This window comes from Eulemur rufifrons, chromosome 1 (genome assembly GCF_041146395.1).
Source record: "Eulemur rufifrons isolate Redbay chromosome 1, OSU_ERuf_1, whole genome shotgun sequence".
In the NCBI taxonomy this organism is placed as follows: Eukaryota; Metazoa; Chordata; class Mammalia; order Primates; family Lemuridae; genus Eulemur; species Eulemur rufifrons.
In genome coordinates, this window is record NC_090983.1 from 90,437,276 (window position 1) to 90,455,791 (window position 18,516).

General features: G+C 34.5%; 1 protein-coding gene across 2 annotated transcripts in view; it reads left to right on the forward strand.

Annotated features, from left to right (window-relative positions):
- The window catches only part of DPP10 (dipeptidyl peptidase like 10), a 636,385-nt gene extending 619,189 nt beyond the window's left edge, over positions 1-17,196 (forward strand). The window contains exons 22-26 of one of the 2 annotated variants that reach the window (XM_069473429.1): positions 8,465-8,564; positions 8,823-8,881; positions 8,989-9,061; positions 13,085-13,158; positions 14,650-17,196. In XM_069473429.1, the coding sequence (XP_069329530.1) occupies positions 8,465-8,564; positions 8,823-8,881; positions 8,989-9,061; positions 13,085-13,158; positions 14,650-14,784 (441 nt within the window). In that variant the 3' untranslated portion in view covers positions 14,785-17,196. The remainder of the gene's footprint in view (positions 1-8,464; positions 8,565-8,822; positions 8,882-8,988; positions 9,062-13,084; positions 13,159-14,649) is intronic. The other variant, XM_069473419.1, reaches the window with a different exon arrangement.
- Positions 17,197-18,516: the final 1,320 nt, after the last annotated feature.

The following is an 18,516-nucleotide window of genomic DNA, read 5'->3' on the forward strand; positions in this document are numbered from 1 at the left end:
GAATGTATTGTGTAAGATTTCTGTTTCTGCAAGAAAGGTCAGGTAACAACTCAGTTTCTGTTTGGTGACATGGAATCTCAGCATGCATGACTTCATTTTGGTTTTTAGTCTGGTCTATTGGGGCTTAGTGGAGGAGCTTAGTTTAAAAAAAATGACCTTGTATATGTATACCATGGAGTACTACTCAGCTATAAGAAACAATGGTGATATAGCACCTCTTGTATTTTCCTGGAAAGAGTTGGAACCCATTCTACTAAGTGAAGTATCCCATGAATGGGAAATAAGCATCACATGTATTCACCATCAAATTGGTTTCACTGATCATCACCTAAGAGCACATTTAGGAATAACATTGATCGGGTGTTGGGCAGATGTGGTGGGGGAGCAGATGGGGGGGTGTATACATACATAATGAGTGCGATGTGCACTGTCTAGGGGATGGACACATTTGAAGCTCTGACTCAGGGGGGTGGAGGGGGAAGGGCAATATACATGACCTAAACTTTTGTACCCCCACATTATGCTGAAATAAGAATAAAAAAAAAAAAGCATTAAAAAAATGACCTTGTATAGTTTGTATTTAACAGCCATAATTGTCTATTTGGTTTTTCTTACTTTCAATTCTGTCAGTTTTTACTTCATGTATTTCTAAGCTCTTTGATTATTTAAATATGTAAATATTTAGGATTTTTATGCCCTCTTGATTAATTGGTCCTTTTATCAGTAAAGCATGGCCTTATTTATGTCTGTTTATATTATTGCCTTTGAAATTTATTTTGTCAGATATTAATACAACCACTCCAGCTTTCTTTTGATCAGTATTAACATGTTATATCTTATTTCATTCTTTTACTTTTTATGGATTTATGTTTAAAGTATGTTCTTTTTAGGAAGCAAAGAGTTGGCTCTTGCTCTTTTTAATAAATCTGCCTATGCATTTTAAGTAATTTTTAAAAATCTTTTACCTTTAATGTGATCATTGATATTGTTGCATTTAAATCTATCATCTTGCTAGATAGAACCTGGATCCCAGTAAGTAAAGTAAAAAAAGAAAGAAAAAAATAGGTCTATCATCTATTTACTTTCTATTTGTTCCATTTTAAATATATTCCTTTAAATTTGTTTCCTACTCTCTTTTTTATTGAAAGAGAATTTTTTAATGGAATCATTAATGGAATCATTGGCTTCATTATTTTCTTGTTAGTTATAACTCTTTTTTTGCATTATTTTGGTGGTTGCTTCAGGCCTCAAAATGTATACTTTTAATCAATCACGGTTACTTTCCTGTGATATTATCCCACTTCGTATCTAGTATAAGAACCTTAAAGTGGTATCTTTCCATTTCTTCATTCCTGAGCTTTATGTCATGGTTGTCATACATTTTATGCTATATATGTTATAAATCCCCAAATAGATTATTATTTTTACCTTTGAAAGTCATTTATTTTTAAAGATATTTAAATAAATTGTTTAAATGTTTATTTATTTACCCATGGGATTATCAATTCCAGTGTTCTTCATTTCTTTGCATAGATGCAGATTTCTACCTAGTTTCACTTTTTCTTCTGCTAGAAAGACATCCTTTAAATTATCTTTTGCTATGGGTCTTCAAGCAATAAATTCTTTTAGCTCTAGTGTCTCTTTATTGTACTTTGTAATCTTCTAGAGATTTTTTTCCTGGGTCAAAAATTCTCCGTGGACATTTTTTTCTGTTAGTACTTTAAAGACATTTATGTCCTGCCTTCTAATTTGTACTGTTTTCAATATGAATCTGCCATCATTCTTAACTTTGTTTTTCTGTGCATAAAGTGTCTTTTCTCTCTAGATGCTCCTAATAATTTCTTCTTATGACTGACTTTAAGCAGTTTTCTTATGATATGCCTTGGTGTAGTTTTCTTCATGTTTTTTATTGTTGGCTATATTGAGTTTCTTGGCTATCTGGGCTTAGTGTTTTCATCTAATTTGGAAAATTTCCAGTTATTATTTCTTCAAATATTTTTTCCACCCCTTTCTTCAGGGATTGTAAATACATGTATATTAGGCCACTTTAAGTTCTTCCTAAGCTCACTAATATGCTATTAAATTTTTTAAAATCCCATTTTTCTCTGTTAGATAGTGTTTCAGTTTAGATAGTTTGTTCTGCTATGTTTCAACTTCACTATTCAAGGCAGCATGAGTGAAGAATATTTTTGAGAAGACAGGGTCTTCCCCTGTTACCTGGATTAGAGTGCAGTGGCATCACCATAGTTCATGACAACCTCAAACTCCTGGGGCTCAAGCCATCCTCCTGCCTCAGCCTTCTGTGTAGCTGGAACTACAGGCAGGTGCCACCACCCTCAGCTAATTTTTTATTTTTTATAGAGACAGGGTCTCCTGTTATCAAGGCTGGTACTAAACTCCTGGCCTCAAGGGATCCTGCCACATTGGCCTCCCAAAGTGCTGGGATTACAGGCATGAGCCACTGGGCCATACCCTTGCATTTATTTTCTTATTGACATATTGAGATTTAGTAACATTGAAGATAATAATCCCTGTTCACATATTTTCTCAGCTTGTTGGTTGTCTTCAAATATTTTGAATAATAAGTCCAAAAACTGAAGTTTTAAAACTTGGCAAAATCTTTTCCAGCCGTTTCTTTGGTGATTTCTTTCAGTGATTTTATTCTTTACATGCCTCATTCCCAGCAAAAGGCTAAATGAGTATGTATTATGTTTTCTCTAAACGTCTGGTTTGGATGGAGAAGAGGCACAGACAGCACTTGCAATGCATGGCGAGGATTTGTTTATTTAGTTTCAAATAGGCAGTTTGCTTAGCTCCACTGATTTACTAAATCTCTCTTAACATCCTAAAAAGTGATGCCAACTAAATGTTAAATTCTAAAATATCCCTGGGTTTATTTCTAGTGTAAAGTGCCTGTCTGTTCTTATGCTAATCTTATAGTCTTTTAATTATAAGATGTTTCGTAATAATGTATTCTAATACTTTAAAAAGCAATTTTCTACTTTTTACTTTTCTCTTTCAAAATATTCCTGGCTCATCTCTTCTATTATCTCTACTTTTTCAAATTCTCCCAAAATATTCAGCTGGAATTTTTAATTAAAACTTAATTAAACAATGTTTATAATAATTTGAGAAGAATTAAAATAGTCACAAGATGTAGCTTTCATTTGAGTCATACAATAGGCACAGTATGCCTCTTTTATTTAATTCTTCTTTTATATATCGCAGTAGAATTTTATGATTTTCTTTATATAGGCCAAATCTCTTTCCTGCTGTTTTTATTTCTAGATACTTCTTGTTATTTGTGTGTTTTAATTTTTATTGTGAGTAGTATCTTTTTCTCAGTGCTATTTTCTTACTGATTTGTTGGAATAATGGAAGCTTATAATAATAGCATATTTAGCTTTTTAACTCACCATGTCTTAATTACTCAATAACTATTGGTATGACTTGTTGAAGACTTTAAACTATTTTAATTTGAATAATTATCCTTAGAACCTAACCTATCCTGATTTAATATTTAATGAATTTCCATTTTTATTCTTTAAGCAGTTATACATAAGGCAAGAAAACTCTTGGAAAATTTTTCTGGCCTATCTTTTTTTAAAAATTAATGACATCAATTGAAAATAAGAGGCAAAAATAAAAATCCTATCAACATCCTTCCTAACACTGACTTCCACTATGATTACCAGGCCAGCATTAATGGGAAATAAAATTAATATATTCAAAAAACATTTATTGAGTTTGTACTACATGCCGAGCACTTTTTGAGATGCTAAATATACAGCAATAACAAAACAGGAAAAACAAATCTTTCTTTATTGAATTTGTAGTTCAGTGAGGAGAGATACATAAAAAACAAATTAAAAAATTAGTAAAATGTATAAAATATCAGATGGCGATAGTTTAATTCAGAAAAATGAAAAGTCAAATAGGGGTGCCAAGATAGGAGATAAAGTGGCGAATTTAAATCAGAGGCCAGGAAAGGTGTCACTAGGAGATCATGTTTGAGGTAAGACCAAGGCAATGTAAGGAGGCAAGAAACATGGGTATCTGGGGAATGTAAAATAAGTATAAAAATATGATTGAATATGGAAGCTTCTTAAAATTTTACTTATGGAGGTAATTTTTCATTATTTAGAATTTTGCATCTTTTCAGTTGAGGGAGGGATCTCAGAGCTTGAGACCAGCTTGAGTCACTTTTAAGGTTTGAAGCTTTTGGTATACATAATATGAAGAATTAAAATTCTTCTTTAGGCAGATTCTTCTTCAAGCAGTATTATAAAAATTGTGATAAAATATAAGTGATTATATTAAACAAATTAATAGTTTTAATGCAAAATAATAAAATGAAATTAAATTGTATTATTCATCACATATTTGTGAAATTTTTATTTCAAATTAATTCATTGTGTACCACAAATGGTGTGGATCAGAAATAATCACTCAAGTGTACAGCTGTAGGAAGAACCTCCTTTTTTCTTCACTTCCATCAATGTATCTTTTTTATTATATTCATGAAGTCATTTAATAATTATCTCAAAACAGTTGGCCAACATAAACATAAGTCCTGAGTAAATGATATTGTAGACCCCACCTCCAGCCCCTCAAAGTTCTTCTATTTATTGAACTTGTTTTCTTACATCATGACTATATGTTTTCTAAGAAGGAAAATATCTTGGAAACATTCTTATACCTTAGGTTCACCGAATTAAATTTTAAAATAGTAACATGCCTTTTTAAAAATTTTATGAGTGACACTAAAATGCTTAGTAAATGGAAATGACAAAACAGTTGTAATGAATGGAAAAATATGGTCACTGGGAAATCAATAAAATGTACAATCGAAACAGAGCAGCCTACACAAATTATTGAATGTTTTTGATCTAAATCAAATATAAAAAAGCCTCTAACTAGCCATATGATAATCCCCAATTCTTAAATCTACCTGATATATGGGTTGTTTTGAAAATTAAAATCATCATCATTACATCTAGCTAGAACTAATATCTGATTCTTGCCCTCTTCTGGAACATATTTTCCAAGAATTCTTTCATGATCTACTTTTGCATTCAGTGAATAAATATAAAATAGTTGAGAGGAAGGTGAGCAATTAAAAAGTAATTTATTCTAATTCCTGCCAGTGGTGATTTTCTTTTAAAAATAGAAGATATTTCTCTGAAATAAATCAAATTAAAGCAACATTTTGGATTTGATTTTTAAGTGCTATAAGGAAAATTTTATTCAACAGCTTTCATTATCATCAAGTCTTAGAAAGTATTTAACTTCATTAAATCCTAACTTTTCATATTGAAAAAAAATAGTAAACTACAACTCCTTGAGCAGCAGCAATGATTTACAACCCTGGCTTCAATGCGGGAGCTGCATTACTTGCCCAATCTTCACATCTGAATCGTTTTCTAGGGCATTGGTACTTTTTGTTAAAGCTCCACTAGTCTAGAGCACGCTGGCTGGAACTAGGAAGATGTTTCTGGTAGGAACATTTGTTATGTGGTTATGCTGTAAGAACTTGTTATACAAGATGCAAACCAGCACCATGAGTCCCCTGAGAGTTTGTCAAAAATGCAAAATCTTAGTACGGTCCCAGATCTGCTGAATAAGAATATGCTTTTTATATTCCCAAATTATTTGAATAAACTTTCAAGTTAAGAAGCATTGTTCTAGTGTCGTCCCTTCCTTTGGAAGGCATTGTTCTTCTCGGTTCCTGGAGATAATCAAGCTCTGAGAGACATGTGAAACTGAGGTAATAAAACAAAACAAAACAAAAACCACATAATGCTAATTATTAGTTTAGATTATTTAAATGTGATATACAGTTCTGTGGAATGAAATATTCATGTTTGTAATATTCAGCTATTCTGTCAAGGTAATGAGGTTATGTAAACAACCAGATCATAATTGGCTGCAAGTTTGCTTGGCCATCATGGAATTAGAACCAGAAAAGTTACACGCTTCAATCAGGATGTGTGATGCATTCTTTACCACAGGGACAGTCTTGCCTGTGGGAAATAGTTGAAGCCTCTTAGCTGCAAACCCTGCTCTCCTTTCTCTCCACAACAAAGAACTAGACACAATATACTGGAAATGATTTCTCTGGGGACAGAAATTTCAAGGGTTGTCCCCACTTTTGCTTTATAATAATCCAAAAATTTGAAATCTGAAATGCTCCAAAATCCAAAACATTTGAGCTCCAACATGTGCCAATAAGTGGAAAATTTCACCACTGACCTCATGTGACAGGTCGTAGTCAAAACAGTCAAAATTTTTGTTTTATGTATAAAATTATTAAAAATATTGTCTAAAAATAGCATCAGCTATGTGTTTATATAAGGAGCATAAATGAGTTTTGTGTTTAAACTTGGTTCTCATCCCCAAGATATTTCATTATGTTTAGGCAAATATTCCAAAATCCAAAAACAATTTTTAAAAGAATCTAAAATCCGAAACACGTCTGGTCACAAGCATTTTAGACAGGGGATTCTCAATGTATAGCTATTTATTTTCTTGCTTTGAGTGACTCACCCCACCCTTTTATATAAACTTCTTTCTTTCCATATGTTAATACATTTAAGCCTGCTACTTCCAAATTATGCTGAACTAAGACTTTCTCTGTCTCTCTCAATAAGAATGAGCAAAGCACTTTGTGGTGGTTTATATTTATAAAGGATAACTACCTTTCTCTTAATCTCTAATTGTTGGAAAAGCTTTGCTCAAGCTTCTGAGTACTAGCTAATATTCCAGTACCAGAATGGAATATGTTATCTCAGTCATTTCAGTAATGTCCTACTATGTTATTAACTGTCATGTGCCGAGTTTTAAATGATGGTCCAAATAAACATAAATGAAATTCTTTATTTCTTACTTCAAGAGTTTAATGAAAATGGCAAGAAAACTATAAATCAGATCACACTTGAGTTTTTCTGAAAATCTTTCAAAAGTAGACTTCATAATGAGGCAATTGCATCAGAATTTCTGGGGTTAAGGCCTAAGTGTTAATATTTTTTAATACTTCCCAGGATATTCTGCTATCTAGTAGCACAAGGAACATTGCTCAGAGTATAGCTAAAAATTAATCTCTAAAACAGATAACTTAGTAAGTTATTTCCTTAGTCTGGCATTACTGTAATTATTAAAATCTACCGCCTAACTTCTTTAGTCAGATCATGGGCTACAGAGGAAAACTGGGTATTTTGATTTTTTTTTAAGAATTTATATTAAATTAGTTTAAAAACATTTCAAGAGAGTATTTTCAAATTAAATTTAAACAATAATCCAATTCATCTAACTAGCAACATTATTCATTATAGTTCATATCTTTCCAATGTTAAGTTGTACGGGATGTAGGGCAGGAAACATAATGTCCTCCTCCACCCTTCATGAGTTCTTAGCTAGGACTCTGTAATAAGTGACAGATTAGCAAGAGAAAAGTAAAAATTTAATAACATGTATACCTCCTCTATACATGGGAGGCAACCCAAAGAAGTGATTAAATTCCTAGAGTAGATCTCAAAGAGCTATCTTAGACATCAAATATAAATACCGTCATTCTCTGAAACAGAGGAAGAGGGTGTTGGGAAAGGCCTTGTTAAGAGAGATGGCCAGGAAAAGCAAAACAAGGGTAAGGTTTGTTGTGCAGACTTAAGTCAATTCTTCTCCACTGATTAGGAGTCTCAGGAGATTTAGTCATCCTTCTCTCTCTGGTGCAGAGACAGAGAGAGAGAGAGACAGAGAGAGAGAGAAGGAGAGAGAGAGAGACCTTTACTAATGGAGAGTTCCTTTATAGATGTAGATTTCCCTTACAAAAAGGCGACCTCCAGCCTTGTTTTCAGAGCTACTCCTATGTCTACAGTTTCTCAAAATAACCAGCTCAAAATAATCCTATACACTGTAGGCAGAATTGGGGTGGCATATTCTGGCCTCCTAAAGTCATATCAGGATGCCATGTTCTGAGCCCTATCAGGAATTAAAAGAAGAATCTATATTTGTGGTGATACATAATATTTTATTCTTCTTTCTTAATTCTACATAAATAACCATCCATATTATTTAAATATTTTATTAAATATTTAATATATATAAAATATATATCAAATTAGCTTAAAGTGACATAATGAGTTAATAAGTACTTTATTTCCCTAGCTGAAAATTATTTGGGACAGTTCCCAGCTGTATAGTCTGAAATCATGGAGCAAATATTTGACATTTGGTGGCATATAATTAATTTTATACTTTACTTATGGTTATTAAAACAGCCTGTTATATAAAAATTTAGACAAATGTTCAAAATTTTTATCTGCCCAAAGTGATTTTATCATACTCTTTTGTCAAATTTCAGACATTATGGAACATTCTGATATGATGTACGTTACCAGTGATCCAAAGCTAAAAATATCTCCAGAAATAATTGTTACAATCTTTTTTTTTTTTTTTTTTTGGCCAGGGGTATGGTGGCTATATTGCATCAATGATCTTAAAGTCAGATGAAAAGCTTTTTAAATGTGGATCCGTGGTTGCACCTATCACAGACTTGAAGTTGTATGGTGAGTACTTGGTACAGACTGACCTGATGTAATGTACTGATTTGTGGAAAACCAAATCCCAAGGCAGAGGAGCTCGATTGAGCTCATTTCTCATGTGTTATTAGAGCCCGTTTTGAGCTGTTTATCACTTCCATGATTCAATCAATTTTGCTGGAGCATGACAATTAAATGTGAAAGTGAGAAATTAAATAATTAATTGTGCAAGTCAAATGGTTTTTAGTTTTAGTATTCTTAAATTTCTGTTTTCTTGGGTCACAGCCTCAGCTTTCTCCGAAAGATACCTTGGCATGCCATCTAAGGAAGAAAGCACTTACCAGGTAACTAATTTAAAAATAACAATTAGAGTAGCTTTGTTCTAAAAATTCAGTCAAATTACTTTTTTAGATAGATCTGTAGATCCAGATGTTTCTGTTTGCCTTCACAGGCAGCCAGTGTGCTACATAATATTCATGGCTTAAAAGAAGAAAACATATTAATAATTCATGGAACTGCTGACAGTAAGTATTGTCCTTGCTGCTACTGTTTGTTGGGGTCTGACCTTTGACAAAGGAATAGATCTAAGGACTTTCTTGCTTGCGAGGGGCCTTGTAAACCTTCTGGAGAGCGGAGGGTGGCACAGAGAATCAGATACATGATAGGAAGTGGGAAGAAGGAATCCAGAACTAAGAGGAAAAGAGGCCACGAGCCTCAGATAGCAGCATTGTCCGATGCTGGTTTCCTACTTGTGACAAATGTACATAATAACGTAAGATGTTAACAATAATGGAAACAGGAAGAGGGATATACAGGGTATACACCTTCTGTGAGGACAGAAAATATTTAATCAGTGTTATTGAGCATGGGAGCCCCTGGCCACTTGTGGCCATATCGTGTTTAGTGTGACTAACTGAATTTTTTAAAAGTTAATTTTAATTAATTTTAATTTAAATAGCCACATAAGACTGTGTTATTCAGCACACCTCAAATATTAATAGAAACCAGCTTGGAAAACAGAAGCAAAAGATGCAAGCACTGACATGAAATTCTAGTGAGGTTACCCTCCTTAAATGAAGTTAAAACAAAAACTTTTTTAAAAGGCACTTTCATATCACCTCCCATTTTTTCATCACTTTAAATACTAGAGATAGATATGATTGAAATTAATAGTAATAAATAACGTTGCTTTATGTCTACATGAAGCTTTTAGGGATCAAAGAATTCATATTTTTATTATCCTCTGTGATACCTTACAACAGAAGGCTGATTATTTATAGCTTTATTCATGGATGAGAAAAGTCGATTTCAAGAAAGAAACAGATATATACAAGTCTACCTGGCAAGTGAGCCAAGAAAGTCAAAGTCTTGAATCAGTATTTCCTGAATTTTGAACTTGTTTTTATTGGTCCACCGTGCCTCAGTGTTTTTGCCCATTTTATAAAGGAAATCACTAAAAGGATTTAATAGCCAAGAGTATATCATCTCTCCAACTTAACTTTCAAGCATGTCGATCTGTGGTTAAATCAGAGCTTAGATCACTGCTAATATATAAATGGGGAAGAAGAGACAAATCTCCCTTAGCAAGAATTCCAAATAGTTTATGTAGATACCCTCCACCAGGAGGCAGACCACCTCCTTCCTCGTTAGAATAGGTTTCACTTAATGATTTGCTTCAAGAGTACTGTATGGAAAAGGAAAGAAAGGGGAACTTTGCAATGAAGAAATTCAACAGACATCACCTCAGCCAGGTGATTAAGGTTCACATCAACAGTGACAAGTCACGTTAATAGTAAATACCCTTGTGATGTAGTGATAATGGCTCTTTACTTTTATGATTTAGGCCTCCAAATTCATAACCCCAGTCTAACCATGAGAAAAACATCAGACAAACCCAAATGAGGAAGATTCTATCAAATACTTGCCCAGTATTCCTCAAAACTGTTAAGGCTATTAAGAAAAAAAAAAAAAAAAAAAGTCTGAAAAACTTTCACAGACCAGAGGAGGTTAAGAAGATATGATGTCTCGATATAATGTGGTATCCTGACTGGAGGAGCCCTGAAACAGAAGGAAAACACAAGAAAACAAAAACAAAAACAAAACAAAACTAGTGGTTCCCAAATAATGTGGGTCTAGTTAATGGCAGTATGCCAATACTGGTTTCTTGTTTGTGACAAATGTGTATAATAACGTAAGATGTTAACAGTAATGGAAACTGGAGGAGGGATATACAGGAATCTTTATAGAATCTTTGTAACTTTCTGAAAGTCTAAAACTATTATAAAATTAAAACTCTATAAAAAAGAATTTAAATAATACAATACCAGAGTTGGGTGAAACATGGTGAAAAAGAGCATAAAAATTTTGAAGGACAATAGAATTTGGTTCTCAGGTATTAAGGACTTACATATACATATATGTATGTGTGTTTGTGTGTATATCTATATCATTATTAACAATAATAAATAGCAATTATTAAGTACTGATTACCTGTCAGAAAATGTGCTAAAAACATTTGATATTATCTTATTTGTTCTTCACAAAACTATTACTTTTCTTGTTTAACAGATCGGGGAACTAAGTATTAGGAAATGATATAACTTGCCTAAAAGCATACACATGATTGATTAGTAGAAAGGGGATTTGAATGCAGGTATTGAGGTTTTTATTCACTGAGCGCTGAAGCCTCAGTCATGTGAATAAATTATATTCAAGGTTAAATTATTTTATGCCTAGCCATCCCCCGGAATAATATATTAGTGCTATTTCAGATTTTTCTGTTAATATGTTGTAGCTCTAAAGGTAAATCATGCTGTTCTTATCTAACTCACTCAGTCATGGCCTGGTGCTTCACCCACCTGATAAAATGCAAGCAGAGGTTCACCTCGGTCACTTCGGAGGAAATGCACCTGTGCTCGCGTCCAAACACCACACGCATGTGCACATGGACATGCTCACACTACACAGCCCATGGGGGCCTGGTGGATTCTAAGTCATCAGTCATTGACACTGTAACACTGCCATTATTAATAGTATCTGAGAAAATTACCCGCAAATCAGTTCACTCAGCCAATCAGACCTTTAATGTCCTCATTCAGTTATAGGAAAGAGACAAATGGCAAATGTCAACAGGCTTTGCTCTAGAAACTAAGCAGAAAAAAAATCCAGCTGGAAAATCCATTTGTACATTTATCTTTTCAGCCGAATCCACACAGAGAAATAAAGGATCATGTTACCTCTGCCACTGCCCTGATTAATTAGCATTTCTAGTAGCCTACATTAACAGAACAATTTCTACTTTTTTAGAGATGACACGGTAATTTTCCTGTTAAGTATCATAGAAAGATGATCTTGAATGTCTTTTAAAAAAGATTTAAATGATTTGTTTGGAATTTTTTATCCTCTTTTATTCAGCATCATAGAATTAGAGAATCAAAGGAGCTTAAATTATGAATAAAGCTGCCCAAGTTTTGCAAAGACAGCTGCAAAATATTAGATTAAAAGTTATTTATAGAAATTTGAAGATATACAGAGTCCAGAAATGAATAGCCCAGGCAGCATGTACGCAAACTGCTGCACAGAGATTTGAATGACTGGTCTGAGGCTTCCTAGCTACCAGGGTTCCTTTGCTGCTTATTTCAGAGGTCTGGACCTCAGGTTCGGGCAGAAGGAAAATAGATGAAAACAAATAACCAGTATAACCTACATTAAATAGCCCTTGTATAATGAGATTTTCATTCGATTTTCTTGACATGGGGTATTCTTTTCTAATTTAAAATAATAAAGCAGAATGCCAGTATCTAATGGATAGTAGGTCCTTGCAATTCCAGAAGGAACAGAAAACTGGTTTGCTGCATTAAAACCCAGATAAGGGCCGGGCGCGGTGGCTCACGCCTGTAATCCTAGCACTCTGGGAGGCCGAGGCGGGTGGATCGCTCGAGGTCAGGAGTTCAAGACCAGCCTGAGCAAGAGTGAGACCCCGTCTCTACTAAAAATAGAAAGAAATTATATGGACAACTAAAATATATATATACAAAAAATTAGCCGGGCATGGTGGCGCATGCCTGTAGTCCCAGCTACTCGGGAGGCTGAGGCAGTAGGATCGCTTAAGCCCAGGAGTTTGAGGTTGCTGTGAGCTAGACTGACGCCACGGCACTCACTCCAGCCTGGGCAACAGAGTGAGACTCTGTCTCAAAAAAAAAAAAAAAAAAAAAAAACCCAGATAAGACATTTACCATGCTAAAATTTTTATAAGTTATAAAATATGTGCACAATTAGGAATAATAAATGATATTCAATAAAGTAAATCTAAATGCCATCCCATGTAGTAAGTAGGCCTTAGTCTTATCTCCTATTTTGGATTATTTTCTTAACAGAGTGAAACTTGAATTATATTTACAAGCTTTCTAGTTAAAGTCAGATATCAGTCTTTTAAATGTGCAATGTATGTAAAGTAAATGCTTAATCTCCTTGAAAAAAGTGATGGGAAAAGTTTCTGATCCTAAAAAATGTATTTCCTTTAAATATCATAATTTAATTTCTTGCAGCAAAAGTTCATTTCCAGCATTCAGCAGAATTAATCAAGCACCTAATAAAAGCTGGAGTGAATTACACTATGCAGGTAAGCCACTTTTTCAGAAGAAGGTGCTTCCTTTCCTTGGTTTTTTGCTTGTGAGATATAGAACACAGCTTCTGTATTTCTCCATCCCCCATGGTATTATTTTTTACTATATTTTTAGGAACCAAAAATTATGTTCTTTGCTCTTAATTATGCTGAGAATGTGGATCAGCTCAAGCTTTACAAGTGAATTGCATAAACCCTTTCAAAAATGTTCTATTTACTTCAGACTTTTATTCATATCACTAATATTGAATTTTTTTAAAAGAAGAATTTTCTATTTCCCTTCTTGTCCCTTTTGTCTTTTCTTCACTTTCCATCACTTTTCTTGTAAATAAGGAGAGGAAAAAAAAGTGTTTGAGGGGGAAACATTACAAGAAAAGTGGAGAGGACAAAACACCATTTAAATTACCTTCTACATCTGTACAGTCACACATTTTATACACATTCATTAAGGACTTAGTGGTCACTCCACTAGGTGGGTGGCAAGATATACTTTGGACTATCAAGGAACTTTCAGTGTGATGGAGGAGTCGTAGAAGGTCATTTTAATCTCTCAGCGTTTGGAATATCCAAAAGTGCTTTGACCTATTTAAAACACACAGTACCAGGGTTAGGACAATGAAAGACGATAAAGATAAATAAATGGCAGATCATGCCATAAGCAATGTTGAGGAGAATGGGGCTTTACTCAGAGGACAATGAGGCACCATTTAAAAACTTTCCACCCAGAAATTGATGAGATAATATTTGTATTTTAGAAAAATCAATGATGTTATTTTTATTGGAAAGGACATTGGAAAAATAAAAATGGCACCAGGCAGTGTTAAACAGGCAAGGGAGACTTTATTCAAGACCATTGCAACAGGGCAGAGAGACTGAACTCAACTGTGGAAACGAAGAGCTTGAAAGTTTTTTAAGATCTGGGGTTGGGGGAATCGTAAAGCAGCTGTATTTAATAATTGGCCATACCCAAAGGAAACGTAAATTTTCTTGTATCTTCATGACTGGAGGTAATTTTAGAACTTGGACCGACGCCCTTATTCTCCCAAAGAGACTGGGAGATGGGAGTGCTTCCTCCTTCAGTGTTTGCATTTCCAGCCGATCGTCCCCTTGTCCTTGAGAAATACATGTCTGGTTTGTAAAACTGGCAAGAGGCGGGAAGAGGTCAAGGGCCGATAGGAAGAAACTGTCTAAAGTTTAGTCAAACTGAGGGCAATGTTAAGGCCATCATAGTGAACATAAGCATGGAAACATCTACTTTATTTGGCCAACAAATCTTAATTTAAACACACAAAATATATTTTTTCTCAAATATTGACATAATTATAATTTTTTAAAAGTTTAACATAAAGAACTCAGAGTTGAATGAGATGAGATTTTGATTAGATATTGTTTCTCAAAGTTCCCATGCCGTTAGGGCCAAAAGAATGAATGCTGAAGGACAGTATCTGCTTTGGTAACTTGGTATCCTCTTTCCCCTCGATATCTTAGGTCTACCCAGATGAAGGTCATAATGTATCTGAGAAGAGCAAGTATCATCTCTACAGCACAATCCTCAGATTCTTCAGTGATTGTTTAAAGGAAGAAATATATGTGTTACCACAGGAACCAGAAGAAGATGAATAATGGACCCTATTTATACAGAACTGATGGAAATATTGAGGCTCGATGAAACCTAAGCAAGAGACTGTAATATTGTAGATGCTCCAGAATTTCCAAGGCAGCTTGTGGAGATGACACTGGAACAGCACACTCAGAGACACTGAACTGGCATTTGAATACAGAAGTCCAAGTCTACTGTGTTGCCAAGGGTGCAGAACCTGTTTCTTTGCATAAGGAAAGTCATAGGGTTGGTTTCCTGGGAGAAATTAGTTTTGCATTAAAAGTAGGAGTAGTGCATGTTTTCTTCTGTTCTCTCCCTGTTTGTTCTGTAACTAGTTGCTCTCATTTTAATTTCACTGGTCACCATCATCTTTGCATATAATGCACAACTTATTATCAGTCCTACAGTCCCTGATCTTTTATGGCTGAACTGCAATCTAACACTTTACTGTACCTTTACAATAAGTGCAATTCTTTCATTGTCTATTATTATGCTTAAGAAAATATTCAGTTAATAAAAGACAGAGTATTTTATGTAATTTCTGTTTTTAAAAAGGCATCATTAAGTGGGTCAATGGACATATAGAAATGTGGATTTCAGCACCTTCCAAAGTTCAGCCAGTTATCAGTAGATACAATATCTTTAAATGAACACACGAGTGTATGTCTCACTATATATATACACACACACACACACGTGTGCATATACAGTCAATGAAACTATCTTTACATGTTATTCATGCTACAAAGGGTAAACTTTTGATGAATTAGAAGAGATGCTCTTTTTCCAGACTATAATGGATGCTTTGTTTAATGAGCCAAATATGATGAAACATTTTTTCCAATTCAAATTCTAGCTATTGCTTTCCTATAAATGTTTGGGTTGTGTTTGGTATTGTTTTTAGTGGTTAATAGTTTTCTAGTTGCAATTTAATTTTTTGAATATGATACACCTTGTCACATGTAAATTAGATACTTAAATATTAAATTATAGTTTCTGATAAAGAAATTTTGTTAACAATGCAATGCCACTGAGTGCTATTTTGCTCTTTTGGTGGAGAAGGCTTTTTTAAAAACACTTGGTCCTTTTACTTCGATCTCTCAGTGCAGAATCAATTCTCATTTTCATTGTAAAAGCAAAGAGCTGGATTATTTCATTTGCCAGTTTCTATTTAGTATTCCATGCCTGCCCAATTCATCTGTTACTGTTTAATTTAAATCCTTCTGGTGAGAATTAGAAATGAAATATTTTTTATTCATTGGCCAAAAAGTTCACAAACAGCAGTGTTTGCTATTTAATTTGAATTGAAGGCACAAAATGCATCAATTCCTGGGCTGTGTTGACTTGCAGTAGTAACTGAGAGTATAAAATAAACTTGGCTGTATGAAGTCAATTTAAGTCATGAGAACATTAACTTTGGTGAATAAAGTCAAAGGGTATTTTCTCACTTCACTTAAGGAATCTTCCAGAAGATATCTAAAAGTCTGTATCCAAGCTTCGAAGTTCAGATAAATCTAGGCAGTAAACTGTGTTTTTGTGGCTTTAAAAGAAGTCCTTAGGACAAACTGGATTATCATGACATCAGGACATCAGGAGGAAATTTTAAAATGTCAAGGAATCACTCAGTCACTCTTCTGTTTGGTTGAAGGATCAGCCCAGAATTCTGGGTATTTGCAAACATGTAAATTATTGATTGTGATTCCACTTTTCTTCTGGATGCTTTGGAATTGTGTCTTCACTGCTCCATTGGATTCAATTTAAAATGGGAAAGGCTTTCTCTTCTGAAGGACCCATTTTAGGTCTTTTTCAAGAATATTAAACACATTTTTTAACAAAATAAGTTGTAATTTTAAAAGGAAAGTTTTGCCTATTTTATTAAGATGGAAATTTTCTTTTTAGGCTGATTTGAAGTCCAACTGAAGCTTTTTAATCAATATTTTAAATTTGAACCACTAGAGTTTTTTATGATGCAAATGATTATGTTGTCTGAAAGATGTGGTTTTATTGAATGTCTATTTGAGTAACATTTAAAAAGTATTTACCTTTTACTGTTCTTCCTTTCTCCTGTTTTATTATTATCAATGTTTATCTATTTTTCAATTAATTTAATACAATTTCTAATGTGAAAGACATTTGTCTGGAACCCACTTTCACCTTAAAGGCTAAATAGACCTCAAATGCAAGCATAGTGTTTAGCAGGAAGGTGGACAATTTTCACCTCTGTGGTTGTTTTAATGACTGGGCCATTTTTGATAAAGGAAGCGCTCACCAACACATACTCACCAATTATTAAAAGAATCATGTAACTGGATTTTTCCCTTTATACATTTGCCCCTGTTCATAATCCCATCATTTCACACATAATTACACATTTCTAGAGTTTCCTAAGACTCCAAAAACAAGCTCTCCAAGTGTAATTTTTCCCTTAATGTTAAGGAAAAAAATTAAGATGATACATTAAAATTCTGTAATAAAACAGGTAAGCAGCATTAAATTATCCACAGAGAGAAACACATAATTTTTTAAAGTATTTTGAAAGAGAAAAATGATTTTGCATTTTCATTGCCTCCATTAAGAAGGTCTCCAACTCATCAATTAGAACGTAAGAAGGCTACATGGCTCTATTTGAGTTTCCTGGTAGAGGTGAGAAAATGGAACACTTTAAAACATGAATCTCAGCTCACCCTGAAAATGTGTTTTTTAAAAACTTAAGTTTTTAGTATAGAAATCACTACTGAGGGGGTTTGCAGGTGCCAGTTGTAGATCTACTATAATGAGGTGACTTCTTTGGTTCTCCTGGAGAGAGCTGGAACCCATTCTATTAAGTGAAGTCTCCCAAGAATGGAAAAATAAGCACCACATGTACTCACCAGCAAACTGGTTTCCCTGAGTGCACATTTGGGAATAACACCAATTGGGTATCGGACAGAGGTGGGGGCTGGGGGGAAAGGATGGGTGTATACCTACTTGATGAGTGCGATGCGCATGGCCTGGAGAATGGACACGCTTGAAGTTCTGACTGGGGGGGACGGGGGTAGGGGGAGGGGATGGGTGCATACCTACATGATGAGTGTGATGTGCACTGTCTAGGGAATGGACATGCTTGAAGCTCAGACTTGGGGGGATGGGGGACATGGGCAATATATATAACCTGAACTTTTGTACCCCCATAATGAGCTGAAGTTAAAAAAAAAAAGAAAAAAAAAACAAAAAAAAACAAACATTGGACTTTACTATATAGGGAATTATTTGAGCCTGGAGTCCCCACCCCCCTCCCCGCCCCCCATCAGGTCGCACAGCAGGAGGTGAGCAATGGCAAGCAGAAGCTCCATTGGTATTTACAGCCATTCCCCATCGCTCACATCACCACATATGCTCCATCTCCTGGCAGATCTGCAGCTGCGTTAGATTCTCATAGGAGCACAAACACTGCTGCACACTGCACATGAAGGGTTCTAGGTTGCAGCTCCTAATGAGAATCTAATGCCTGATGATCTGAGGTGGAGCTGAAGTGGTGATGCTAGTGCTGGGGAGCAGCTGCAAATACAGACTATCATTAGCAGAGAGGTTTAACTGCACAATTAATGTAATGCGCTTGAATCATCCTGAAACCAGCCCCCCTACCCCCTCTGTGGAAAAATTGTCTTCTGTGAAACTAGTCCCTGGTGACAAAAAGGTTGGGGACTGCTGATTTAAGCCATTGTCCTTCAGATGGTTGGCTTTGTAACGGAAGTACCTGGGACTGACTTGCTCTC